We start from the raw sequence: 27,434 nt of genomic DNA on the forward strand, positions 1-27,434 counted from the left end.
GTGGTGGCTCACACCTGTAATCTCAGCACTTTGGGAGGCCGAGGCAGGTGGATCACCTGAGGTTGGGAGTTCGAGACCAGCCTGACCAACATGGAGAAACCCCATCTCTACTAAAAATACAAAAAATTAGCCAGGCCTGGTGGCGCATGCCTGTAATCCCAGCTACTCAGGAAGCTGAGGTAAGAGAATCTCTTGAACCCTGGAGGGAGAAGTTGTGGTCGGTGAGCCAAGATTGTGCCATTGCACTCCAGCCTGGGCAACAAGGGTGAAACCTCATCTCAAATTAAAAAAAAAAAAAAAAAAATGGAGGATGTTGGACCAGGCACAGTGGCTCACGCCTGTAGTCCCAGCACTTTGGGAGGCCAACTAAGACAGGGAGATCACCTGAGGTCAGGAGTTTGAGACAAGCCTGGCCAACATGGTGAAAACCTATCTCTAGTAAAAGTATAAAAATTACCCTGGCGTGGTGGTGCGTGCCTGTAATCCCACGTACTCGGGAGGCTGAGGCAGGAGAATTGCTTGAACCTGGGAGGTGGAAGTTACAGTGAGCTGACATCACGCCATTGCACTCCAGCCTGGGTGACAGAGCAAGATTCCGTCTCAAAAAATAAATAAAAGGAAGATGTTGGAGGCAGCCAAGAGATCCTCCTCACAGCAGCACAAAACATACACGGTCTATCATTTTACATGATCAGAAGGTTGTGATTTTTATTTTTTTTATTTTTATGTTTTTTGTTTTTTGATTGGTAATTCTTTTTGTTTGTTTCTTACTGTGGTAAAGGATATGTATCATAAAATTTATTGTTTTAGCCATTTTTAAGTGTACAGTTCTGTGACGTTAAGTACATTCACATTTTTATGCAACCATCACCATCATCTGGAACTTTTTAGTCTTAAACAAAACCAAAACTCCATACCCATTAAACACCAAGTCCACTCCCCTCTTCTCCCATTTTCTGGCAACCACCATCTGCTTTCTGTCTATGAATTTGACTATTCTAGGTATATCATAGAAGAAGAATCATACAATATTTGCCCTGTGACTGGCTTGTTTCAATTAGCATATGTTCAGGATTCATCTATATTATAGCCTGAATCAGAATTTCATTCCTTTTTAAAACTGAATGGCATTTTGTTATTTATATATAATATCTTCTGTTTATAAGTTTTTTGGGGTGTTTGGTTTTGTTTAGAGATAGAGTCTTGCTGTGTTGCCTAGGCTGACCTCAAACTCCTGGGCTCAAGCGATCCTCCCACCTCAGCCTCCCGTGTAGCTGGGTATACGGGCTTGTGCCACCATGCCTTACTACATTTTGTTTACTCATTCATCTGTCAGTGGACATTGGGTTGTTTCCAAGATGGGTAATTCTTCATTGATAAAATAAGCACCTTAACGCCTTATTTATTATTTATTTTTTTGAGACGGAGTCTCGCTCTGTCATCCAGACTGGAGTGCAGTGGCATGATCTTGGCTCACTGCAACCTCCGCCTCCCGAGTTCAAGCAATTGTCCTGCCTCAGCCTCTCGAGTAGCTGGGATTACAGGCATGCACCACCACACCCAGCTAATTTTTGTATTTCTTAGTAGAGACGGGGTTTCACCATGTTGGCCAGGCTGATCTTGAACTCCTAACCTCAAGTGATGCACCTTCCTCAGCCTCCCAGAGTGCTGGGATTACAGACATGAGCTACTACACCTAGCCTAAACGTTGCATTTGTAAGAGTGGAAACTTTCTCATTGTGTAGGAGACAGGGTAAGAGGAAGATAAATGAGTTCTTCCTCCTTTTAGTTCTCTTTGATCTCCTGGTGATGCTGAAAAAAGAAAAAATGAATTAGGTACTCTTCTGCCTGAAAAAGGAAGAGGTTTTCTAAACAAGCGAGACCTTTAAAAAGTATCAGAGTTCCTTATGCCTTTACATCCAAAAGATAGGTAACAACAGATTTGACTCACATTAACCTATGAAACCGCAAACATTTTCACGGTCTCAGCATTCTTATATTTCTAGGTAAGGGTATACTTCTAGAAGTACTCTACGGTAGCACTTAGCCCTATTGTGATCATTTACTTTTCTGTCTACCTCCTTTTCTCCCTGAATTTCTTGAGGACAGTGACTGTGCTATATTTACCTTTGTGTTCCTGTCTATAACTGGAACACGATCCAAAGGATTGGATGACTTCAGATTACTTTGTACCCCATGCTGGGTGGTCATAAGTATGCAAGATGTTTGTTGACTGATGAGTAGCATGCAACTTTCCTCATCAGTCATTGGCAAGTCTAGTTATTTAAAGGTGTGTCTTGACTAGCTGTAGGATAGTTACAACATTAGAAATAAAGCATCTGACCACTGCTGTCCTAGGTGTGAATCTTACTAGAAAGATATAATTATTAATATTGGTCATATGACTTAAAATTTTAAGAAAAGGAGTAAACAGTGTGATGATTCTTTGAAGAATTAAACATGGAATTACCATATGATCCAGCAGTTCCCCTTTGGATACATACTCCAAAGAAAGTGAAAGCAGGGTATTGAAGAGATATTTGTATACCCATATTCATAGCAGCATTATTCACAATAACTAAAAATGGAAGCAACTCAGGTGTCCATCAGTGAATGAATGGATAAACAATATGTGACATATACATATAGTGGCATATTATTTGGCATTAAAAAGGAAGGAAATTCTGAAACATCCTACATGGATGAACCCTAAAGACATTTTGTTAAGCAAAATGAGCCAGTCACAAAAGGACAAATACTGTATGATTTCTTATATGAGGTACCTTGAATACTCAAAATCTTAGAGACATAAAGTTAGAATGGTGGTTGCCAGGGGCTGGAGAGAATGGGGAGTTTAATGTGTACAGAGTTTCCATTTTGCAAGATTAAAAAGTTCTGGAGGTGGATGTCGGTGATAGTTGCACAGCAGTGTGAGTGTACCTAATGCCACAGAACTGTACACTTAAAATTGGCTCAAATGGTAAATTTTATGTTACTATGTGAATTTTATTTTATTTTTATTTATAAAAAAATTATAAAAGAAGTGCAGGATAGGTGCAGTGACCCACACCTGTAATCCCAGCACTTTGAGAGGCCAATATAGCTGAGACTGTGTCTCTACAAAAAAATTTTTTTTATTTAGTTGGACATGGTGGTATGCACCTGTGGTCACAGCTGTTTGAGGGTTCTGAGTTGGGAGGATCACTTGAGCCTAGGAGTTCAAGGCTGCAGTGAGCTGTGATCATGCCACTTCATTCCAACCTAGGCAACAGAAAGAGACCCTGTCTCTTTTTCTCTCTCTCGCTCTCTGTCACTCTCATTCACCCACACACACACACACACACACACACACGCAAAATAGAAGAGAAGTACTGTCTTCGCTCAAGATTTATTCTTACCCTGCAGGAGATAATCAGTGATGGTCAAATCAACAACAGTGATTTGGGGCAATGAAACATCAATGATTAGTTCCCCCCATTCCCCCTTCAAGGTCACCTTGAAGGAGCTGGTTGGGAAAAGCAGATTTCTATTGGTCCCTCAGGGTGTGACAGTTTGAAAGACAACAAGAATTGAGACCTAAAGAGGCAGGGCAGTTTTCACCTTTCGTCAGTAAGTCCATCCCAAGCAGGCTGGCTGTGTGGGAGAGGTAGATTGGGAATTTGTGGGATTGGATGACTTCGAGTTACTTTGTACTCCGTGCTGGGTGGCCTTGCCATAATTTGTCCTCTGAACTTTGTCTCAGAAGTAGAACTGGTGAAGAGAAGGGGCAGCAATGGAGGAGATTGATCCAAGTAAAGGAAGGAGTAGGGTTAAGAAAGTAGTGGTAAGCTTAGGGGACAGATGAGATAAAGCAACACAGAGATCGTCTATCTATTCAGCCCAGTAATTGAGTGAAGGCTGTGACTTTCTGTTTTTGTTGTTGTTGTTTGGGCTTCGGTAGGGTTTGAACAGGTAGGAAGAGCTGGGAGAACACAATCTGACTTCCCCTGAACCTCTCCCATCTGATAAGACTAACTTTTGATATTTGGGCAACTGCAGTTATTTCCTCCAAGTAAGAAAATCTGTAGGAAAGGCTGAGGGCAGTAAGTGAATCTAGGTTGTTGTGAAAGCTTCAAGGACATTCCTCAACATGTTCAACTTCTTGGGATGAGCTAGTATTTGATAAATCAGAAGTTGCTAATAATTTAGCTTCATTTCTTTTTGTTTGTTTGTTTTTTCAAGACTGTCTTGCTCTGTCACCCAGGCTGGAGTGTAGTGGCTCGATCTCAACTGACTGCAACCTCTGCCTCCCAGGTTCAAGCAATTCTCCTGCCTCAGCCTCCCAAGTAGCTGGGATTACAGGCGCCCACCACCACACCCAACTAATTTTTGTATTTTTAGTAGAGACGGGGTTTCATCATATTGGCCAGGCTGGTCTTGAACTCCTGACCTCGTGATCCACCCGTCTCAGCCTCCTAAAGCGCTGGGATTACAGGCATGAGCCACTGTGCCTGACCAGAATTTTGCTGCTTTTTTTTTTTTTTTTTTTTTTTTTTTTTTTTTTTTTGAGACAGTTGCTCATATTGCTCAGGCTGCAGTGCAGTGGCACAATCTCAGCTCACTGCAACCTCCACCTCCCAGGTTCAAGTGATTGTCCTGCCTCAGCCTCCCAAGTATCTGGGATTACATACATGCACCAACACACCAGGCTAATTTTGTGTTTTTGGTAGAGACGGGGTTTCTCCATGTTGGCCAGGCTAGTTCAAACTCCTGACCCCAGGTGAACCACCCACCTCGGCCTCCCAAAAATGCTGGAATTACAGGTGTGAGCCAGCACACCCTGCCTAGATTTGTTTTTTTTTTTTTTTTTGAGATGAATTCTCGCCCTTGTGCCCTAGGCTGGAGTACAATGGCACGCTCTGAGCTCACTGCAACCCCCATCTCCCAGGTTCAAGTGATTTTCTTGCCTCAGCCTCCTGAGTAGCTGGGATTACAGGTGCTTGTCACCACGCCCGGCTAATTTTTGTATTTTTAGTAGAGATGGGGTTTCACCATGTTGGCCAGGCTGGTCTCGATCTCAGACCTCAGGTGATCTGCCCGCCTCAGCCTCCCAAAGTGCTGGAATTACAGTCGTGAACCACCACACCCAGCCCCAGCCTAGAATTTTTTAAAATATTAAATTGTATGCTAGTTGCATAATAATAACACTCAAATGCCAAGTTCTAACTCCTATGCCATGCTGTTGGATAGATTATGAAGCTTCTTAAAATTAAATTATTTATGGTTCTGATATAATAAACGTGCTGTACAGCAGTGTCTTTAGCCTCGAATCTCACAAAGCTACTTAACTGGTTGGTTGAACAACAGATTGTCAATGTACTTCCTTCTCTTCTCATTAGCTTATTGAGCGTGCCTGGCTTTTTGTCTTCCAGCAATATCCAGATTATTATGCAATAATTAAGGAGCCTATAGATCTCAAGACCATTGCCCAGAGGATACAGGTATGAAGATGACCATACATAAATGTTTGTGGTTTAGAGCGGATTGGCCTATGATCTTTCCTAGGAGCTTTTAGAAAACAGAAAAGCTAGTTGTCTCTGTAAGGGGTTATTAGCAAATCATGTAAATAAATTAAAATAGTGTTACTGATTGTAGCTTTGGATTGCATCTTAGGACAAAAGTTAAAACGCATTGGTTACTGATATTTCTGATTATAAAAGATACATTTATGATAAAAGCTTTGTTTCATTTTTAATGTTTTAATTTTTTATTTTTGTGGGTGCATAGCAGGTGTATATATTTATGGGGTACATGAAATTTTGCTACTGCCATACAGTGCATAATAATCACATCAGGGTACATGGGGTAACCTGTTGTTTATTTTTATCTGCTTCCAAATAGCTTTAGGATACGTTAGAATAAAAGCTACCCACAACGGATGTTAGAGTGTAAGGTCAGTGGAATTAGATATGACTTTTTTCTCTTTGGCCCTCTCTACCCTCCCCCTTCACTGTATCCCTAGCAGTAAATAGCGGCAACTAAGCACTCAGCATAGACTTGCTATGTACCTAGCACTGTTTTAAGTGCTTTATGTGTATTAGCTAATTAATTCTTAAAACCCCACAGGGTAGTACTGTTATTATTCCTATTTTACAAGTTAGAAAACCGAAGCACAGAAATGTTAAGTAATTTGCCCAAATCACTGCCTAGTAAGGAGAACTAGGATTTGAATCCAGACAGTCTAGCTGTAGTCTGTGTTCTCAACCTTTACACTTACTGTTTCTTCACAGAGTAGGTGGTTAATAAATATTAATTGTGTGACTGAGTGACTAGGATTTAAAATTTGATTATTAGAAGTAAGGGAAAGTATAGAGAAAAAGAGCTAAATTGTACCAGAAATTGAGTATTTAGAGTAGAACTGATATGGTTCTTTTTCTAGCTCTGCTACTTAACCAGCTATGTCACTTTGGTCAGGTGATTTGCCTGCTTCCTCTGCTGTATGTTGCGTGTAGTATCACTGCTTTGCAGAGTCATAGAGGTTAATGATAATATAGATAAAACATCTCACATAGAACCTACAGCATGAGGTCCTTATAAATGTGAGTCACTGATCTTCCCAGGACAAGGAGAGTTTGCCGCTCCCAGGAGGTAAGGCAAAAAGGAAAACAGTGTGTTACATAGTGTCATTGGGAAATGAGACTGATAGCCACTGTGGTTTGCCAGGAAGGAGAAACTTCTTTGACTTTAAATTCTAAGAGAGTAGTAAAGAGTAACAGTATATAATTACTGGTACCACAGATAAATTTACACAGAATGATAAAATACAGATTGCCTGATGTATCATCTGTTTTTTTTAGAGTTTTTTTTTTCTTTTGAGACAGAGTCTTGCCCTGTCACCCAGGTTGGAGCGCAGTGGCAAGATCTCAGTTCACTGCAACCTCCACCTGCTGGACTCAAGTCATTCTCCTGCCTCAACCTCCTGAGTATCTGGGATTATAGGCGCCTGCCATCAAACCTGGCTGATTTTTGTATTTTTAGTAGAGATAGGATTTCACCATGTTGGCCAGGCTGATCTCGAACTCCTGACCCTAAGTGATCCACCCACCTTGGCCTCCCAAAGTGCTGAGATTATAGGTGTGAGCCACCATGCCAGGCCTCGTCGGGTTTTTAGATCAGCCCAATAACTGCTACTGAGAATGACTCAAGTCTCTTAAATCCCTGGAATTTCTAACATCTGTGTAGGAGGATTATGTTTTCATAATCCTGGAAATCGAATCAGATCTTTAATCATCTCTATCTCAGCCCCAGTCTTCTCTTTTTGACTTCTTGCCTTATCTTGTCCTTTCTTCTTTCCAGAAGTCTCAGAGTCACCTTTTGCCATCACCCGATTCAAGGTCCTTGTCCTCTTATGTCCAAATTACTGGAATAATCTATTTTGCCTCTCTGATGAAAGGCTTTCTAGTCCTTTCTATATCTTGCCTCCTGACCTTGGCTTTCTTCCTGCCAGTCCCCTGCTCAGAGACTTAATTCACTTGTTCTCCAATGCCTGCTGAAGCATGTCACAGCTCCTTGTAGCAGTTGAACAAAACCGACTCTGACTAACTTAAGTGGAAAAAGAATTTTTGAAAAGCATATTGGATAGCTCAGAATTGTTGAGAAGAAAGGTTGAGGAACTAGCCTTTGGATACTAGGCAGAACTCAGGAACATCATGGCACAGCCGAGATCATGGACAGCCTCTTTGTGGTGCCATTGCTGTTACCACTGTCATTTGCTACTGTGGTCCCTGGATACTTGCTGCTCTACTGCTAGACTGTCCTCTACAGGAGTCAGGAATGAATTCCTGGCCATTCCATTAGTCCCTCTAGACCCAAGCATGAATTAGCTGACCTGTGGTTATTTCCCCTTGCCCTGGCTGCCAGGCTGCTGGCAAAGTGACCATCTACCCACTTTCATCCTCATTGTGGGAGGTAGAGCCCTCCCTACACCTATGCTGATTCCTTCCGTATAAGAAGGATGTATAGTTGTTGGTAGTCCCACATGGCAAATAGTTATACTCCTTTGCCTGGCTCTCTGGATTCTACCTCTTTTGTTTTTACCCTACTTGTGCTTATGGTTCTACCCTTCTGCACCTTCCATTTCACTCAGTTTGGTTTCCTTACTCTCTCTAGACCATGTCTTTTTCATTTCTGTGTACTTATCATTAGGCAGGTGTGCCTGTTACCTAAAGGTGTGTCCCTCTTTCATTTTCTTTGTAAATTTAGGCAACTGTATGAGTATTCCTGGGTTGTTTTGGATTGAGTGAGCCTTCAGACCTGACAAATCTAGCACCCAGTAGGTACTCAGAAAATGTTAGCCTCTGTGCTGGACTGATTTCATATTTTACCCCAAGTGGTTCATGTAACTAGAGGGAGTTTTGCTTCACACTATTAAATCCACTTTAAAGAATTAGTATTCATGAAACACTTAGAACTCTGTTTGGCACATAGTAAGCACTATGTGTTTGCAAAATAAAACTTTTATTACCTTATTTGACTTTTTAAAAATTGTAATTTATTTTTATGAGAATAATGCAGCTCTGGTTTTGTTACCTATCTCAAAAACTTACTTATAAATGCATACAGTAATAATTTATAAAAAAGAAAATGACTTTATGTATTGTTCATATGTGTACTTTCCAATAAAGTCTTGGAATATGATGACAATTTAGAAATATGTGGGGTTCTTTTTTTCTAGGTTGTACTGATTAACTCTCATTAAAAGGAACTGCTATATTTTGTTGTTTATTGTAGAATGGAAGCTACAAAAGTATTCATGCAATGGCCAAAGATATAGATCTCCTCGCAAAAAATGCCAAAACTTACAATGAGCCTGGCTCTCAAGTATTCAAGGTTAGTTTTGTTATTGTTGTTGTTGTTGTTGTTGCTGTTTTCCTTGGTAATAGTAGCTAGTTTAAGGTCAATAATTTTTATATAACTTTATTGAGATATAATTCACATACCATGGACTTTACCCATTGAAAGTATTTAATTTAGGCTGGGCGCAGTAGCTCACGCCTGTAATCCCAGCACTTTGGGAGGCCTAGGTGGGTGGATCACGAGGTCAGGTGTTCCAGAACAGCCTGGCCAACATAGTGAAACCCCATCTTTACTAAAAATACAAAAATTAGCCGGGCATGGTGGCAGGCTCCTGTAATCCCAGCTAATCAGGAGGCTGAGGTAGGAGAATCGGTTGAATCCTGGAGGCAGAGGTTGCAGTGAGCTGAGATCGCGCCACTGCACTCCAGCCCAGGCGACAGTGCGAGACTGTGTCTCAAAAAAAAAAAGAAAAAGTATTTAATAGTTTTTATTATATTCATGGAGTTGGGCAGCCATCACCCCAGTCAATTAACAGTCGCCCTTTATGTCCCCCCAGTTTCTCCAGCCCTAAGCAACCTCAAATCTATTTTCAATCTCTGTGTTTGCCTATTGCCATTTCACACAAATGGAATCATAAAATATGTGATAGGGATTTTTTGCGACTAGATTCCTTCAGTTAGCATAATGTTTTCAGGGTTTATCCATTTTGTAGCATGTGTCAGTACTGTGTTCTTTTTATTGCTGAATCATATTCTACTATGGGGATATACTGTATTTCATTTACCCATTCATCAGTTGATAGATATGTGGATGGTTTCTACTTATTGGCTATTATAAATAATGCTGTTGTGAATGTTCACATATAAATTTTTATGTGGATGTATAAATACTACATACATACATATATATATATATATATATATATATTTTTTTTTTTTTTTTTTTTTTTTCTTTTGGATACATACCTAGGAATGGAATTGTGGGATCATGTGTGGTAACTGTCTGTTTAGCTTTCTGAAGAACTGCCAAACTGTTTTCCAAAGTATACCATTTTACATTCCCACCAGCGATATCCAGGTGTTGCCATTTCTCCACATCCTCACCAACACTTGTTTTCCATTTTTTGTTCTTATTATAGATATCCTAGGGAGTGTGCAGTGGTATGGCATTGTGGTTTTGAGTTACATCTCCCTAATGATTAATGATGCTGAACATCTTTTTATTTTATTCTTTATTTTGATTTTTAGGTCATTCATATGTCTTTAAAGAAATGTCTGTTCAGATCATTTGCCGATTTTTTAATTGTGTTACCTGTCTTTTTGTTGTTGAGTTGTAAGAGTTCTTTATATGTTCTGGATATTATACCCTTATCATGTAAATGGTTTGCAAATATTTTCTCCCATTCTCTTGTCTTTTCACTTTTGTGATTGTGTCTGTTGACACACAGAAGTTCTTCATTTTGAATTTCACTTTATCTATTTTTTTCTTTGGTTGCTGATACTTAAGTGTCATATCAAATAAACCATTGCCTAATCCAAAATCACAAAGATTTACACCTATGTTTTCTTGTAAGAATTTTATAGTTTAGCTCTTAACATACTTAGATCTTTGATCCAGTTTGAACTAATTTTTGTATATGTGAGGTACATGTAAGGTAGAAGTCCAAATTCATTCTTTGATATGACATATTATCCCAGCACCATATACTGAAAAGATTATTCTTTCCCCATTGAATTGTCTTGGCAACTTTGTTAGAAATCAGTTGATCATAGGTGTATGGGTTTATTTCTAGATTCTTTGTTCTTTTCCACTCACCTAAATTTCTGTCCTTATGGCAGACCTGGTTAGTTTTGAATCCATTTTTTAGTTAAATATTGACTTATTCCCTGCATTTAAACTTCATAAATATAAAAAGCAATCTGTGTAGTGCAGTACACAGTGTGAAATGACTGTTTCATTGCTTTGCAAATTCCATCTCAGAAGTTTTATGGTTCTGTAATGAATAATTGCTTGTAGAAATTTATTAATCATGTATAATGGGGAATTTGCCAAAGGAGACTCAAAATCTTGGTAATAAAATCATTTAAATTTTCTGAATGCTGACTCAAATACTCAAAATTGCTGTTGGTAGTTAATGTTAACTTTTATTTTTCATCTTTTAAGAAATTCTGAGAGAAAATAAGGAAAGAACTATGAAGTCCTTGTATTCCTAGTTCCTAATAGGACATTTTAATAGTATACAGTACTAATTGTTGTTATAGTTAAGAATTTTACTTTGGGTCTAATTATTTTTTCTAACTTGAGTTTTAAAGAGAAGGGAAACTTAAGCAAGTACATTCATTCTAAACTTGTGTATATAATCTTTAATCTTAGAAGTACATCTTTGACTTTTAGGTCAGCATACACAAGTAGAGTTCCTTGTCCGTAGTCCCTCACTTTATCTGCGGTTTTGCTTTACTATGGTTCTGAGGTCAGAAAATATTAAATGGAAAATTCCAGAAATAAGCACTTCATAAGTTTAAATTGCACACCATTCTGAGTATTGTGATGAAATTCATGCCATCCATCTCTGTCCTATTCAGTCTCACCTGGGACATGAATCATTCTTTTGTTCAGCCTGTCCACACTGTGTACACCACCTACCGTTAGTCACTAAGTAGCCATCTCAGTTATCAGATTGACTGTTGTGGTATCACAGTGCTTATGTTCAAATAACCTTATTGTACTTAATAATGGCCCCAAAGCACAGGATTTGTGGTGCTGGCAATTCAAGAAGTTTTAAAGTGTGCCCTTTAAATGAAAAGGTGAAAGTTCTTGACTTAAGAAAGGAAAAAAAAAAAAAGGTATGCTGAGATTGCTAAGATCTACAGTAAGAACAAATCTCCCAGCTGGGCACTATGGTTTAGGCCTGTAATCCCAGCACTTTGAGAGGCCAAGGCAGGAGGATCACTTGAGGCTAGGGGTTTGAGACCATCCTGGTCTACATAGCAAGACTCTGCCTCCACCAAAAAAAAAAAAAAGAAGAAGAAAAAAAGATGAATCTGCTGTTCATGAAATTGTAAAGAAGGAAAAAAAAAGAAGTTTCTGCTAGTTTTTTTTTTTTTTTTTTTGAGACGGAGTCTCGCTGTGTCACCCAGGCTGGAGTGCAGTGGCGCGATCTCGGCTCACTGCAAGCTCCGCCTCCCGGGTTTACGCCATTCTCCTGCCTCAGCCTCCGAGTAGCTGGGACTACAGGCGCCCGCCACCTCGCCCGGCTAGTTTTTTGTATTTTTTAGTAGAGACGGGGTTTCACCATGTTAGCCAGGATGGTCTCGATCTCCTGACCTCGTGATCCACCCGCTTCGGCCTCCCAAAGTGCTGGGATTACAGGCTTGAGCCACCGCGCCCGGCCGTTTCTGCTAGTTTTATTGTTGCACCTCAGACTGCAAAAAGTTACAGCCACAGTGCATGAAAAGTGCTTAGTTAATATGGAAAAGGAATTAAATTTATGGATGGAAGACTTTGGTACTGTCCAAGGTTTCAGGCATCCACTGGGGGTCTTGGAATGTATCCTGCATGGACAGTGGGGCATTACTGTATTATACCATTAGATCTTTGTCTAAATATTACTTGACTAATCAGGAAATAACTAGGAGGCAATTTAACTTATACTTAATTAGTGACAACTTTATGAAGATAGATATTTTGGAAGCTTGTAGAAAGGTTGGAGGATGCAGCTTTGTGAGTATTGAATGGAAGTCTGCTCCAAGTGGAAAGAGTGCCATAGAAGGTGCCTAGTGCATGAGTTGGGGGCATTAAGCTGTCCTTTTATCTGTTGCTTTTTTAAACCAAGTAATTTTATCTTGACAGGATGCAAATTCAATTAAAAAAATATTTTATATGAAAAAGGCTGAAATTGAACATCATGAAATGGCTAAGTCAAGTCTTCGAATGAGGTAGGTTTAAGAAAATGTCTAGGCTGGGCGTGGTGGCTCATGCCTGTAATCCCAGCACTTTGGGAGGCTGAGGTGGGCGGATCACGAGGTCAAGAGATAAAGACCATCCTGGCCAACATGGTGAAACCCCATCTCTACTAAAAATACAAAGATTAGCCAGGCATGGTGGCATATGCCTGTAGTCACAGCTACTTGGGAGGCTGAGGCAGGAGAATTGCTTGAACCCGGGAAGTGGGGGTTACAGTTACTGAGACCGCACCACTGCACTCCAGCCTGGCGACAGAGCAAGACTCTGTCTCAAAAAAAAAAAGAAAATGTCTAAAACCCTTATGCTTTTATATTTGCTGAATTTTCTAGGTAGTGAAATCAATAAACATAAACACGGTGTGTGTTGAATTTAAAGATGATACTTACAGTTGATATTATGATTCTAAAGATAGTAGTAACTCTTAGCCCCTTTGCTGCTGAAGGGCTTCATTTAAAAAGAAACATTTTTAAAAACGTTACATCACTATATACTTTGTACAAATATTATTAATTTGTACAAATATGAATATATATACACATATAATATGGTATACATTAATATTACACAGAATAGATAATAGTATAGCATTTATATATAATATTAATTGTATATATTCATATTTTTGGTAAGGCTATTTACCCAGGTATCAGGAGATCCAGTCTCATCCTGGCTTTTCCTTGTACTAGGACTGTGACTTTTTTTTTTTTTTTTTTTGAGACAGAGTCTCACTCTGTTGCCCGAGGTGGAGTGCAGTGGCACAATCTCGGCCTGCTGCAACCTCCACCTCCCGGGTTCAAGCAATTCTTCTGCCTTAGCCTCCCGAGTAGCTGGGACTACAAGACACACACCACCATGCTTGGCTAATCTTTTTGTATTTTTAGTAGGGACGGAGTTTCACTATGTTGGCCAGGCTGGTCTTGAACTCCCAACCTTGTGATCCACCCACCTCGGTCTCGCGAAGTGCTGGGATTACAGGTGTGAGCTACTGTACCCAGCCAGGACTGTGATCTTGAACTAGTCTTAGTTCTAGGATTGCATTTCCCCCCACCTGAAATGGGAAGGTTGGGTGACGACTTTCAAAGCTTTCCTCTGGCCTTGACATTGTTTCAGTACTGGTCCTCTGGTCACTGCAGTGACCAAAAGCTCCCCTAGGACCAGCCATGGTCTGTTCTTCCCTGCAGAGTCCCCAGGGCCTGAAGCAGAATCTGCTGCATAGTAGAAGTTCAGAAGTATTTTAGCATTTCTATTTAGAAGAGAAGAAAATGGTTGTGTGTGTGTTTGTTTACCCAGCACTCTAATTTCAGCTACCAAGTTTCTAAGCTTTTTATCTTATCTCTGGATAGGACTCCATCCAATTTGGCTGCAGCCAGACTGACAGGTCCTTCACACAGTAAAGGCAGCCTTGGTGAAGAGAGAAATCCCACTAGCAAGTATTACCGGTGAGAAAAAGAGGGTTTAGTCTGAGAGTTGACCTGTGCTTTTAAAGATAGGCATACTAGTATTTTCCCAGTGGCTATCTTGAAGGAATATTTTTGGGTATAGTTTGGTCGTTACGAAAATCTGTTGTCAAATGGTTTATTTAAAAGGTTGAGTTACTAGGGTGGGCGCAGTGGCCCTGTAATCCCAGCACTTTGGGAGGCTGAGGCATGTGGATCACTTGAGGTCAGGTGTTCGAGACCAGTCTGGCCAACATGGTGAAACTCCATCTCTACTAAAAACTACACAAATTAGCTGGGTGTGGTGGCGGGTGCCTGTAATCCCAGCTACTTGGGAGGCTGAGGCAGGAGAATCATTTGCTCGGGAGGCAGAGTTTGCAGTGAGCGATGCCACAGCACTCCAGCCAGGTCAACAGAGGAAAACTCCATCTCAAAAAAAAAAAAGATTGAATTACTAAAGTAGGCCTTACACCACCTCTCAGATGATGCTTAAGCATTGTTGCTCAGGCAGTGTTTAATGTTAGCTACCAATAAAATGTGAGGTTAAATACTAATAGGTTTTTTTAATTCATAATATAATTTGGGTTTTTTTTTTTTTTTTTGGTTTGTTTGTTTGGTTTTTGGGATTTTTTTTGAGATGAAGCTTTGCTCTTGTTGCCCAGGCTGGAGTGCAGTGGCACAATCTCTGCAACCTCCGCCTCCCAGATTCAAGTGATTCTCCTGCCTCAGCCTCCTGAATAGCTGGGATTATAGGTGCCTACTACCTCCCCTGGCTAATTTTTTATATTTTTAGTAGAGACGGGGTTTCACCATGTTGGCCAGGCTGGTCTCAAACTCCTGACCTCAGGTGATCCACCCACCTCAGCCTCCCAAAGTGCTGGGATTACAGGCATGAGCAACCATGCCCAACCTCATAATAGAATTTGTATTGTAAAATATGAACGTCTTAGAATTATCAGCAACTGTGACTGAGTCCTTATTTTCCACTCCCTCTTTTCTAAGAGGAAAAAATAGTTTTCTTGGCTGAGGTTGATTTTGAGAACCATTAAGTACAGAGATAAACTAAGGAGGCAATTGAATAGAAATTATTTTTCTTTTATCTTAACACTTTGTTAACAGTTCCTGTTCCCTGTTAAGTAACCTAATTATTATAACATCCTTCCCTGTCTTCTAATTGCTTTTTTTTTTTTTTTTTTGTAGCAATAAAAGAGCAGTACAAGGAGGTCGTTTATCAGCAATTACAATGGCACTTCAGTATGGCTCAGAAAGTGAAGAAGATGCTGCTTTAGCTGGTAGGCATTAGGTTTTGACTAGTGAAATGCCTTCTTAGTGGATCCTTCTGGCTCAATGAAATTGCAGTGATTTTGTTCTGGCCTAGAGTTTGCTGGTTTGGGAAGTACATGCTATTTTGTTGCATTTGATTATACTCTGGTTGTCAGACTTACCAAAAGGTTAATGCTTTGTCTTGTCTTAAAATTTGTATTTCGGTAAATAATACTTTTGCAAAAATAATTGATAACTTTTAGCAGATCTCGGTTTAAAACCTGTAATGATAAATAGTGAGTACTAGTAAAAGCATCAGAAAATCTCAGAAATCCACATTCATCTTAGATTTTCAGGCTTTAGCTTATATTTTCAGTATGCTCTAATTTCTTCTCAGCTTGTCTTTCTCTTAAGTTTGGTGTATTATTTTCCCCTTTACTATAGATTTTTTTATGTGTAAAGATAAAATTTGTTTCATTAACTTATTCTGGTGTATCCTTTTCTTTTTTTTGAGACAGAGTCTCACTCTGTTGCCCAGGCTAGAGTGCAGTGGCATGACCTTAGCTCACTGCAGTGTCCGCCTCCCGGGTTCAAGCAGTTCTTCTGCCTCAGCCTCCTGAGTAGCCGGGACTAGAGACATGTGCCACCACGCCTCGCTAATTTTTGTATTTTTAATAGAGACTGGGTTTTACTATGTTGGCCAAGCTGGTCTTGAACTCCTGCCCTTGTGATCAGCCTGCCTCGGCCTCCCAACGTGCTGGGATTACACCATGCCTGGCCTCAATTTTATTATTGAATGTTACACAACAGACTTCTACAGTTGTATCTTGTTTTTAACTAAATCTCCTATAGAAATTTCATAATCACTATAGACTATTATGTATAGTTTTACTTTTTTGAAGCGTTGATCTACGGAATTAAGTATTTATTTAAATTGTGCCTGGTCTTATCAGAAATTGAAAAAATATTATCTTGTTGTTAGCATTCTGTTTTGCTGATTATAAAAGTGACACACGACCGGAAACAGTGGCTCACACCTGTGATCTCAGCACTTTGGGAGGCTGAGGTGGGTGGATCACTTGAGGTCAGGAGTTCAAGACCAGCCTGGCCAGCATGGTGAAACCCCGTCTCTACTAAAAATACAAAAATTGGCTGGGCATGGTGGTCCGCGCCTGTAGTCTCAGCTACTCTGAAGGCTTAGGAAATTCACTTGAACCGAGGAAGTGAGGCTGCAGTGAACTGAGGAAGTGGAGGCTGCAATGAACCGAGATCACACCACTGTACTCCAGCCTGGGCAACAGAGGCACTCTGTTTACAATACAACTCTGTCTCGGGAAAAAAAAAAAAAAAAGGTTATGTGGCTGGTTACAAGAGACACATCAAATATAAAAACATAAGAAAGTTGAATCTAGAAGGATGGATAAGGCCAGGTGTGGTGGCTCACACCCATAATCCCAGCACTTTGGGAGGCCTAGGTAGGAGGATTGCTTGAGCCCAGAAGTTCAAGAACAGCCTGGGCAACATGGCAAAACACTGTCTCTACAAAAAATACAAAATTTATTCAGGCGTGTTGGTGCATGCCTGTAGTCCCAGCTACTTAGGAAGCTGAGATGGGAGGATCCTGAGCCCAGGGAGGTCGAGGCTGAAGTGATCACACCACTCCACTCCAGCCTGGGCAACAGAGTGAGACCCTGTCTCAGAAAATAAATCAATAAAAAATAAAAATAATAAAATTGGGCTTTTGTCTTGAAAAAAAGAAAAGGATGGCTGAAAGATACACCAGGTAAATAATAACCAGAGTAGCTACACTGACTTTTGATAAGATGGACTTTCAAATAGAGATCATTACACAGATAAAAAGGATTACCTAATGATGATAGAAGGTTAATTTTGTCAGCAAGTTAAATTGTAGAAGAGCTCAAAATATGTAAAACAAGCAGATGAAACTTTACAGAGAAATTTAAAACACTTCCCTTAGTCTGGGAGCCCTCTTCTCTCAAGAGCTTGACAGAAAATCAATGAAGATAAAGATTTGAACACACTTCTTCATATATTTGTTTCCTATTGCTGCTGACACTGTGTCACAAACTTAGTGGCTTAAAACAATGCAGGCTGGTGCACTGGCTCACGCCTGTTATGCCAGCACTTTTAGAGGCTGAGGCAGGAGCGTCAGTTGAGTCCACAAGTTTGAGACCAGCCTGCTCAACATAGAAACACCCTGCCTCTACAAAAAAAAATTTTTTTTTTTTTGAGACAGAGTCTCGCTCTGTCGCCCAGGCTGGAGTGCAGTGGCCAGATCTCACCTCACTGCAAGCTCTGCCTCCTGGGTTTACACCATTCTCCTGCCTCAGCCTCCTGAGTAGCTGGGACTACAGACGCCCACCACCTCGCCCGGCTAGTTTTTTGTGTTTTTTAGTAGAGACAGGGTTTCACCATGTTAGCCAGGATGGTCTCGATCTCCTGACCTCATGATCTGCCCATCTCGGCCTCCCAAAGTGCTGGGATTACAGGCTTGAGCCACTGCGCCTGGCCAAAAAAAATTTTTTTTTTTTTAAGACAGGGTCTTCCTCTGACACCCAGGCTGGAGCAGTGATGTGATCTTGGCTCCCTGCAACCTCTACCTCTGGGCTCAAGCAATCCTCCCACCTCAGCCTCGCTAGTAGCTGGGACCACAGGTACTTGCCACCACACCTGGCTAATTCTACCAGAAAAATTTAAAACTTAGCCATGTGTAGCTACTCCAGAGGCTGAGATGGGAGGATCACTTGAGCCTGGGAAGTTGAGGTGGCTGCATTGAGTCGTGATCCCACCACTGCACTCCAGCTGTGTCTCCAAAAAAACGAAAAGAAAGGAAACCTTTAACAGGAAAGATCAATAAAGTCAAAAGTTATTCTGTTAAAAGCCTTAATGAAATAAACAAGTCTGAGGTGAGATTATCAAGAAGGTATAAATAAACAATATTGGCGGGGAGGAGAGCATACAGAGTTTTAAAAAAGACTGTGTGAATAAGGCTGGGCTTGGTGGCTCACGCCTGTAATTCCAGCACTTTTGGAGCCTGAGGTGGGCGGATCATCTGAGATTGGTTGGGAGTTTCAAGACCAGCCTGGCCAACATGGAGAAACTTTCCCCGTCTCTATTAGAAATGCAAAATTAGCCGGGCGTGGTGGCACATGCCTGTAATCCTAGCTACTTGGGAGGCTGAGGCAGGAGAATCACCTGAACCCAGGAGGTGGAGGCTGCTGTGAGCCGAGATTGTGTCATTGCACTCCATCCTGGGCAACAAGAGCAAAACTTTGTCCCCCCTCAAAAAAAAAAAAAAAAAAGGTAAAAGGTGTGAATACTGTTATGCAGATATATTTAAAAATTTAGATGAACAGATTTCTAGAAAATAAGTGCCTAAAACGGATTCAAGGATAAAAAGGCTGGCTCACACCTATAATGCGAACATTTTGGAAGGCAGAGGCAGGAGGGTCACTTGAGTCCAGGAGTTCAAGACCAGCCTGGGCAACATAGCGAGACCTCACCTCTACAAAAAGAAAAAGAAAAATTAGCTGGGTGTGGTGTGGTGCATGTCTGTAGTCTTACCTACTTGGTAGGCTAAGGCAGGAGGATTGCCTGAACCCACGAGTTCAAGTTTGCCATAAGCTATGATTATGCCACTACACTCTAGCCTTGGCAACAGAGCGAGACTGTCTCTTAAAGAGAGAATATGAGGTCAGGAATTTGAGACCAGCCTGACCAACATGGTGAAACCCCGTCTCTACTCAAAATAGAAAAATTAGCCAGACGTGGTGGTGCACGCCTGTAATCCCAGCTACTCGGGAGGCTGAGGCAGGAGAATTGCTTGAACCCAGGAGGTGGAGGTTGCGGTGAGATGAGATCATGCCATTGCACCCCAGCCTTGGTGACAGAGCGAGACTTCGTCTCAAAAAAAAAAAAAAAAAGAATAAAATACAATCTTCCCAGTAGAAAACACCAGGCCAAACATTTAAGGAATAGAATTTTAAATAAACTCATGCAGAGAATAGAAAAAGAGCTCCACAGTTCATTCTGTGACTCTAACATAACCTGTGAATCTAATATAACCTAGATATCAAAGCCGAACAAAATATAAGTACATTGTCTAGCAGTGTATATAAAAGATAGTATATAATGACATAGTTGGGTTTAGGATTAGAAAATATAAAAAAAGTAATATTTACCACAGTAACAAATTATAAGAGTAAAATCATATGATTTGCTCAGCAGATGCATTTGATAACTGTTTCAGTTCCCATTCAAGATAAAAATTATTTGCTAACTAGTAAGAGAGGGGGATATTGACAGAGTATCTCCTTTTTTTTTCTCTTGAGACGGAGTTTCGCTGTTGTTGCCCAGGCTGGAGTGCAATGGCGTGATCTCTGCTCACTGCAGCCTCCGCCTCCCGGGTTCAAGTGATTCTCCTGCCTCAGCCTCCGAGTAGCTGGGATTATAGGTGCCTGTCACCACGCCCGGCTAATTTTTTTTTTTTTTTTTTTTTGTATTTTTAGTAGAGACATGGTTTCGCCATGTTGGCCAGGCTGATCTCGAACTCCTGGCCTCAAATGATCTGCCTGCCTCAGCCTACCAAAGTACTGGGATTACAAGCATGAACTACTGTGCCCAGCCTCCTTTTTTCTCGAGACTGGGTCTCACTGTGTCACCCAGGCTGGAGTGCAGTGGCGTGATCTCAGCTCACTGCAACCTCCACCTCCCAGGCTCAAGCAGTCTTTCCACATCAGCCTCTGGTGTAGCTGGGACCACAGGCACGTGCCACCACATCCAGCAAATTTTTTATATTTGTGGTAGAGATGAGGTTTCATCATTTTGCCCATACTGGCCTCAAACTCCTGAGCTCAGACTATCTACCCACCTCCACCTCTCAAATTGTCGGGATTACAGATATAAGCCACCGTGCCCACCAAGGGTATCTCCATTTTTTATTTATTTATTTATTTATTTATTTATTTATTTATTTATTTATTTATTTTTTGAGACGGAGTCTCGCTCTGTCGCCCAGGCTGGAGTGCAGTGGCGCAATCTCAGCTCACTGCAAGCTCCGCCTCCCGGGTTCACGCCATTCTCCTACCTCAGCCTCCCGAGTAGCTGGGACTACAGGCGCCCGCCACTGCGCCCGGCTAATTTTTTTCTATTTTTTAGTAGAGACGGGGTTTCACCATGGTCTCGATCTCCTGACCTTGTGATCCGCCCGCCTCGGCCTCCCAAAGTGCTGGGATTACAGGCGTGAGCCACCGCGCCCGGCCGGTATCTCCATTTTTAATGGAGAAAAGGTAACAGCATTTCCCTTACCAACAGAAACAAGGTAATACTGTTACCTTTGTTAGTCACAGTACTAGCCAGCCTACAGTGACAGCAATGAAGGTGTAAGAATCAGAAAAAATGTATAAAGATTACAGTTGACAGTTTTTTTAAAAGATGCCACTTACAGTAGCAACAAAATATGTATCTAGGTGTCAATCCAACTGCAGGGTCTTTAGGGGAGAGATCAGAGGTAGTAGAGTCAGAAAAGACTAGTTTCAAATTCTTACCTGCTTCTAGCTCCATGACTCTGGTTCCTAATCCCCTTCAACTGCTTTTATGTGGTGAGTGAACTTGTGCAAGTAATTAAACTCATATGCCCAGTTTTCCCATTTGAAAAAGAAATGATACCCATCTTGTGTGGTGGTTTTAGGATTACCTGAGGCTAGTACTTATCAAGCTCTTAACACATAATTGGCCGGGCTTGGTGGCTCATACCTGTAATCCCAGCACTTTGGGAGGCCGAGACGGGCAGATCACGAGGTCAGGAGATCGAGACCATCCTGGCTAACACAGTGAAACCCCGTCTCTACTAAAAAATACAAAAAATTAGCTGGGTGTGGTGGCGGGCGCCCGTAGTCCCAGCTAATTGGGAGGCTGAGGCAGGAGAATGGCCTGAACCCAGGAGGCAGAGCTTGCAGTGAGCCGAGATCGCGCCATTGCATTCCAGCCTGGGCAACAGAGCGAGACACTGTCTCAAAAAAAAAAAAAAAACCACATAATTAAATTTTTTTTTTTTTTTTTTTTTTGAGGCGGAATCTCACTCTGTTGCCCAGGCAGGATTACAAGCGTGAGTCACTGGAGTGCAGTGACGTGATCCCTGCTTACTACAATCTCCACCTTCCGGTTTCAAGTGATTCTCCTGCCTCAGCCTACCGAGTAGCTGGGATTACAGTCACCTGCCACCACACCCGGCTAATTTTTTATATTTTTAGTAGAGACGGGGTTTCACCATGTTGTCCAGGCTGGTCTTGAACTACTGGCCTCATGATCTGCCCACCTTGGCCTCCCAAAGTGCTGGGATTACAGGCTTGAGTCACCACGCCCAGCCTAAATTCTTAATAAATGATTATTGTTCTTACCTGGGAGTACATAGCAACTATATGTTTATTCTGATCCATCAAGAAAAATTTAAATTATGGTTCTTGTACACTGTTTAGAAGTTTGGGGAAATGAGCAACATATTTTTTATTTTTATAAAACAAATTACGTTTTATTTGCTTTGGTGTTTTTATGATTTCCTTCTACCTAAAAATTCCCTCAGCAAGGGAATACTCCTCAGGGATGTTTTAAATCAGTGGGCAAAGTCACAGAGACTTAAGGCTAAATTATGTCTGATAGAATCAGCCCAATCTAGGCCGGGTGCGGTGGCTCATGCCTGTAATCCCAGCACTTTGGGAGGCCGAGGTGGGTGGATCACAAGGTCAGGAGGTCGAGACCATCCTGGCTAACATGGTGAAACCCCGTCTCTACTAAAAATACAAAAAAAATAAATAAATTAGCCTGGCATAGTGGCACACACCTGTAGTCCCAGCTACTCGGGAGGCTGAGACAGGAGAATCATTTGAACTCAGAAGGCAGAAGTTGCAGTGAGCCGAGATCATGCCACTGCACTCCAGCCTGGTGACAGAGTAAGACCCCCATCTCAAAAAAAAATAAATGTGAATAAATAAATAAATAAAAAAGAATCAGCCCAATCTAAATTTATACTATCCTAAACTTCATGTTACTGTTTTAGTTCTGGGATCTCTGAATGGTTACTTGCTCCTTTTGGCCAGGCATAGCAGACAGTCTCTGAAGAAAGCACATTTCAAAAAGAAACTGTTTTGCAACCTTTAAAACTAGTGTACTTTTACTATTTAATATTCTATTTCTATGTAATATTTCTCTAAACTTGCAATTATGTTAAGTATTTTTAGCCTTATCTTTAATAAACATTAGAGAGTTTTTTTGTGTTTGTTTTTTAGATGGAATCTTGCTCTGTCACCCAGGCTAGAGTATAGTGGTGTGATCTCTGCTCACTGCAACCTCTGCCTCCTGGGTTCAAGCAATTCTCCTGCCTCAGCCTCCTGAGTAGCTGGGATTACAAGTGCATGCCACCATGCCCAGCTAATTTTTCTATTTTTAGTAGAGACAGGGTTCACCGTATTGGCCAGGCTGGTCTCGAACTCCTGACCTTGTGATTCACCCTCCTTGGCCTCTCAAAGTGCTGAGATTACAGGCGTGAGCCATCACGCCCAAGCCTTAGAGACTTTTTTTTTTTTTTTTAAGTAATTATTCCCTTTATCTTAGAATTTTTTTTTAAAAGGGCCAGACGTGGCAGCTCACACCTGTAATCCCAGCACTTTAGGAGGCTGAGGCTGGCAGATCGCCTGAGCTCAGGAGCTTGAGACCAGCCTGGGCAACATGACGAAACCCCATCTCTACTGAAAAATCCAAAAATTAGCTGGGTGTGGTAGTGTGCGCCTGTCGTCTTAGCTACTCGGGAGACTGATTTGGGAGAATTGCTTGAGTCCCAGAGGCAGAGGCTGCAGTGAGCCAAGATCGTGCTCTTGCACTCCAGCCTGGGTGACAAAGCCAGACCCTATCTCAAAAATAATAGTAATAATAATTTTCAAATGTATTTAGTTCAGTCTGGAAGGTTGTTAAATGAACTTTAAAGTATGGTTCTTTCTTCATCTCATTCTTCCCTTTATAAATACTTTTTTTGTTTTTCCAGCTGCACGTTATGAAGAGGGAGAGTCAGAAGCAGAAAGCATCACTTCCTTTATGGATGTTTCAAATCCTTTTTATCAGCTTTATGACACAGTTAGGAGTTGTCGGAATAACCAAGGGCAGCTAATAGCTGAACCTTTTTTCCATTTGCCTTCAAAGAAAAAATACCCTGATTATTACCAGCAAATTAAAATGCCCATATCACTACAACAGATCCGGTAAGATGTCTTCTGCATTATTCAGTATAATTTTATTTTGTTGTGGTTGAGCCTGCACATAATGTATTCCTTCCTAAAATGGATAAGGATATTAAAGGTAAAAATGGTGTTTTGTTTTTTTTTTTCTTTTTAACCTCAAATTTTAATTGTTCATTACCTTTTTTTTTGAAGACAGAGTCTCACTCTGTCGCCAGACTGGAGTGCAGTGGCACGATCTCGGCTCACTGCAACCTCCACCTCCTGGGTTGAGGTGATTCTCTTGCCTCAGCCTCCTGAGTAGCTGGGACTACAGGCGCACACCACCATGCCAAGTTAATTTTTGTATTTTTATTTGAGACTGGATTTCACCACTTTGGCCAGGATGGTCTCGATCTCCTGACCTCATGATCTACCCACCTCAGCCTCCCAAAGTGCTGGGATTACAGGTGTGAGCCTCTGCACCCGGCCTTAACTGTTCATTATCTTATAACTGAACAAAGTACAAAAATCTTTCAGCCTACATCTTTTATTAATATTTTAATTATGACAGTCTGTATTTAAGTTCTGTATCTATAGTTGAAACCCCAGGATAAGCATAGTCAGTTCTGGAGAATTCATTAACTGAAACCATACCAGAAAGGTGATTCATCTTGTTCTCTTTTTCTGTTTAGAAAACGTTAAAGTGATCATTGGGCTACCAGACAGAATACTTAAATCACAATAGTATCATTAAGAATAGTAGGATGTCTCAACCACAAAAAAACAACCCAATTCAGAAATGGGCAAAGGACTTGAGTGGACCTTTCTCCAGAGAAAATATACAGCTGGCTAATAAGCACATGAAAAGATGCTCAGCATCACTAGTTATTAGGGAAATGCAGTTCAAAACTGTTGTGTGACACCGCTTCACACTCATTAGGATGGTTACTTTAAAAAAATTATTATTATTATTGGTGTGTATGTGGAGAAATTGGAACCTCTGTGCAGATAGTGGGAATGTAAAATGGTATAGACACTGTGGAAAACAGTGTGGCAGTTCCTCAAAAAATTAAACATAGAATTACCATATGATTAAGAAATTCCATTTTGCATATGTACCCCAAGAAATGAAAGCAGGGTCTCAAAGAGGGATTTGTAAACCTATGTTCACAGCAGCAGCATTCACAATAGCTAAAATTTCTGTTTCTGTAAAAAGCAGAACAGGTGACCATTCCCAAAGAATCATAAAAATTCAAAACATTCAAAGGAATAAATATCTTTAAGAAAAGTTAACCAAAAATCTTAAGTTGGAATCAAATGAATGTGTTCAAAATCACTTGGTTTGCCTTCCATCTTTTAATCAATCTCTGTGAATTTTAATATTACCTGTACCTTCCAAGCTCCTTTCTTACATTATAAATTTTCGAAGATATTTATTGTTTTCAGGAAATCAATAAAAATTCTTAGACTTTTTGGTATAAAGAACAGAAAAACAGTTTAATTGGTTCTGCTGTGCCGCCTTGTTTATTTAAATTAAAAATAAACTAAAAAATATCAAAAGTTGGCCAGGGGAGGTGGCTCACATCTGGAATCCCAGCACTTTGGGAGGCTGACACAGGAGGATCGCTTGAACATGGGAGATGGAGGTTGCAGTGAGCCAAGATCATGCCACTGCACTCCAGCTTGGGTAACAGAGTAAGACCCTGTCTCAACAAAAAGGAAGAAGTAATATTATAAAATATGATGCTTTATAGCAAAATACTCAGATAGAGTCAAGAAGCAGATAAAACTACCTTAGCTAAGTAACAGTAAGTTGGCTTCACGGCAGATAATTAAGCTTCCAAATAGTAGGGATTAAAATTCTTGTGCTTGCTGGATTCTAGGAAATAAGGCTGGCTAGCAAAGTATGTTTCATGCTTTTGCATTTGTAACTTTTGTTTTAACCATTTGATCAGTGAGATTATATATATATATATATTTTTTAGTAGAGATAGGGTTTTGCCATGTTGCCCAGGCTGGCCTCAAACTCCTGAGCTCAAACAGTCTGCCCGCTTTGACCTCCCAAAGTGCTGGGATTACAGGCATGAGTCACCACGCCTGGCCTTGATCAGTAGGATTTACGGTCCTTTTATTTAATCCAGACTTTGGAGGTCCTGTATACAAGTAGGATACAGAAAATTAGTTTATTTGGTCTTATTAAAATAATATGGAAATTAAGACTGACATTCATTAGGGAAATAGCCTAGAAATATGTCTTTTATATTCTTTGCCTTGAGAAAAGGTAGTGATAGTCTTGCAGATGTTAAGTTGTTCCCTGTTCAAATTTATGAACAATTTTTGTTCTTGGTTTCCTTTCTCCTTCATTCTTTTTTTTTTTTTAATTATTTAAATAGTCTTATTACAGTAGCTTAGTTCGAAAGTAGATAAATTCTTAGCCAGCTCAGTCCCCTGCCAACACAGCCTTCTTCCAAGTTGAAATTTTCTAATATAAACTTTGCTTTAAGTCAGTAATATCTCCCCTCCCCTTTCTAATTTATGACAATTGTGTGGCACACAGGGGAGAGTAAGGAATAGGGTAGTTATTGAAGCCCAGCACACTAAAGTTCTGAAGGGTCAACTATTATGTCTGATATTGCTGCCTTCCGAGGATTGTGAGCCAGTGGTGCCTGACAGGAGCCTTACTGTGCCTACAATCCCTTCCATTGTGGTCTACAGAGCAACAGGGAAGTCTAGGGGCAGTGCTATTCAACAGAACTTTCTGCAATGGTGAAAATGTTTATTGTCAATATTCCAGTGTGATAGACCGTAGTCACATGTGGCTATTGAGCACTTGAAATGTGGCTAGTGCAATTAAGGAATTAGATTTTAAGTTTTATTTAATTTTAATTTAAATAGCCACACTTGGCTAGTGGCTACTATATTGTACAGTGTACCCCTAGGAAGATCTGTTGGCAGAAGGAAGATAGTTGAGTTTCCCCAAAAGCAACAAAAATGGAAGATTGAGCAAGAACTAGATAGTGTGTACTCCATATGCTACCTTCTGCTGTACTGGGATTTGTCCCCCCTATTTTTTTTCCTTTTTCCTCCCCTACTACCCTTGATTAATAGTAATCTGATAAATATCTGCAGGTTTATTACTCGTTGTCATTTGCAAGTTTGGGTTTTCTGTCTATTTGAGGGTGTTGAGAACATCTAGCACTCCACCCTTTGAGTTGACGGGAATAAGTCTGAGGCTGTAATTTGAACTCTAGGTGCTAGCTACACAACCTGGTACTGAGAGCTGTATTTGTTCTTAGTTGTTATTTGCTTCATCACAGAGATGTTCTCTAATATTCATCTGTTGGAGCACAACACAGAATCTGAATATGACTTTGGTAAATTTTAAATAAAACTTGACATGCAGATGCCATTCTTTTTTTTTTTTTTTTTTTTTGCTTTGTTTTTTTTTTTTTTTTGGAGACGGAATCTGGCTCTGTTGCCCAGGCTGGAGCACAGTGGCGTGATCTCTCCTCACTGCAAGCTCCGCCTCCCGGGTTCACGCCATTCTCCTGCCTCAGCCTCCAGAGTAGCTGGGACTACAGGCGCCTGCCACAACACATGGCTAATTTTTTGTATTTTTAGTAGAGACGGGGTTCCACCGTGTTAGCCAGGATGATCTCCATCTCCTGACCTCGTGATCCGCCTGCCTCGGCCCCCCAAAGTGCTGGGA

The 27,434-nt window shown here is 40.8% G+C and overlaps 1 protein-coding gene across 50 annotated transcripts in view; it reads left to right on the plus strand.

Annotated features, from left to right (window-relative positions):
* The window catches only part of PBRM1 (polybromo 1), a 145,719-nt gene that overhangs the window by 27,045 nt on the left and 91,240 nt on the right, over positions 1–27,434 (plus strand). For 42 of the 50 annotated variants that reach the window (XM_038003822.2, XM_038003824.2, XM_038003832.2 and 39 more), the window contains 6 exons: positions 5,412–5,480; positions 8,770–8,868; positions 12,685–12,770; positions 14,142–14,237; positions 15,435–15,526; positions 23,554–23,767. In XM_038003822.2, the coding sequence (XP_037859750.1) occupies positions 5,412–5,480; positions 8,770–8,868; positions 12,685–12,770; positions 14,142–14,237; positions 15,435–15,526; positions 23,554–23,767 (656 nt within the window). The remainder of the gene's footprint in view (positions 1–5,411; positions 5,481–8,769; positions 8,869–12,684; positions 12,771–14,141; positions 14,238–15,434; positions 15,527–23,553; positions 23,768–27,434) is intronic. The other 8 variants (XM_073010084.1, XM_073010085.1, XM_073010067.1 and 5 more) reach the window with 1 other exon arrangement.

Source organism: Chlorocebus sabaeus, chromosome 22, assembly GCF_047675955.1.
Source record: "Chlorocebus sabaeus isolate Y175 chromosome 22, mChlSab1.0.hap1, whole genome shotgun sequence".
Classification (NCBI taxonomy): Eukaryota; Metazoa; Chordata; class Mammalia; order Primates; family Cercopithecidae; genus Chlorocebus; species Chlorocebus sabaeus.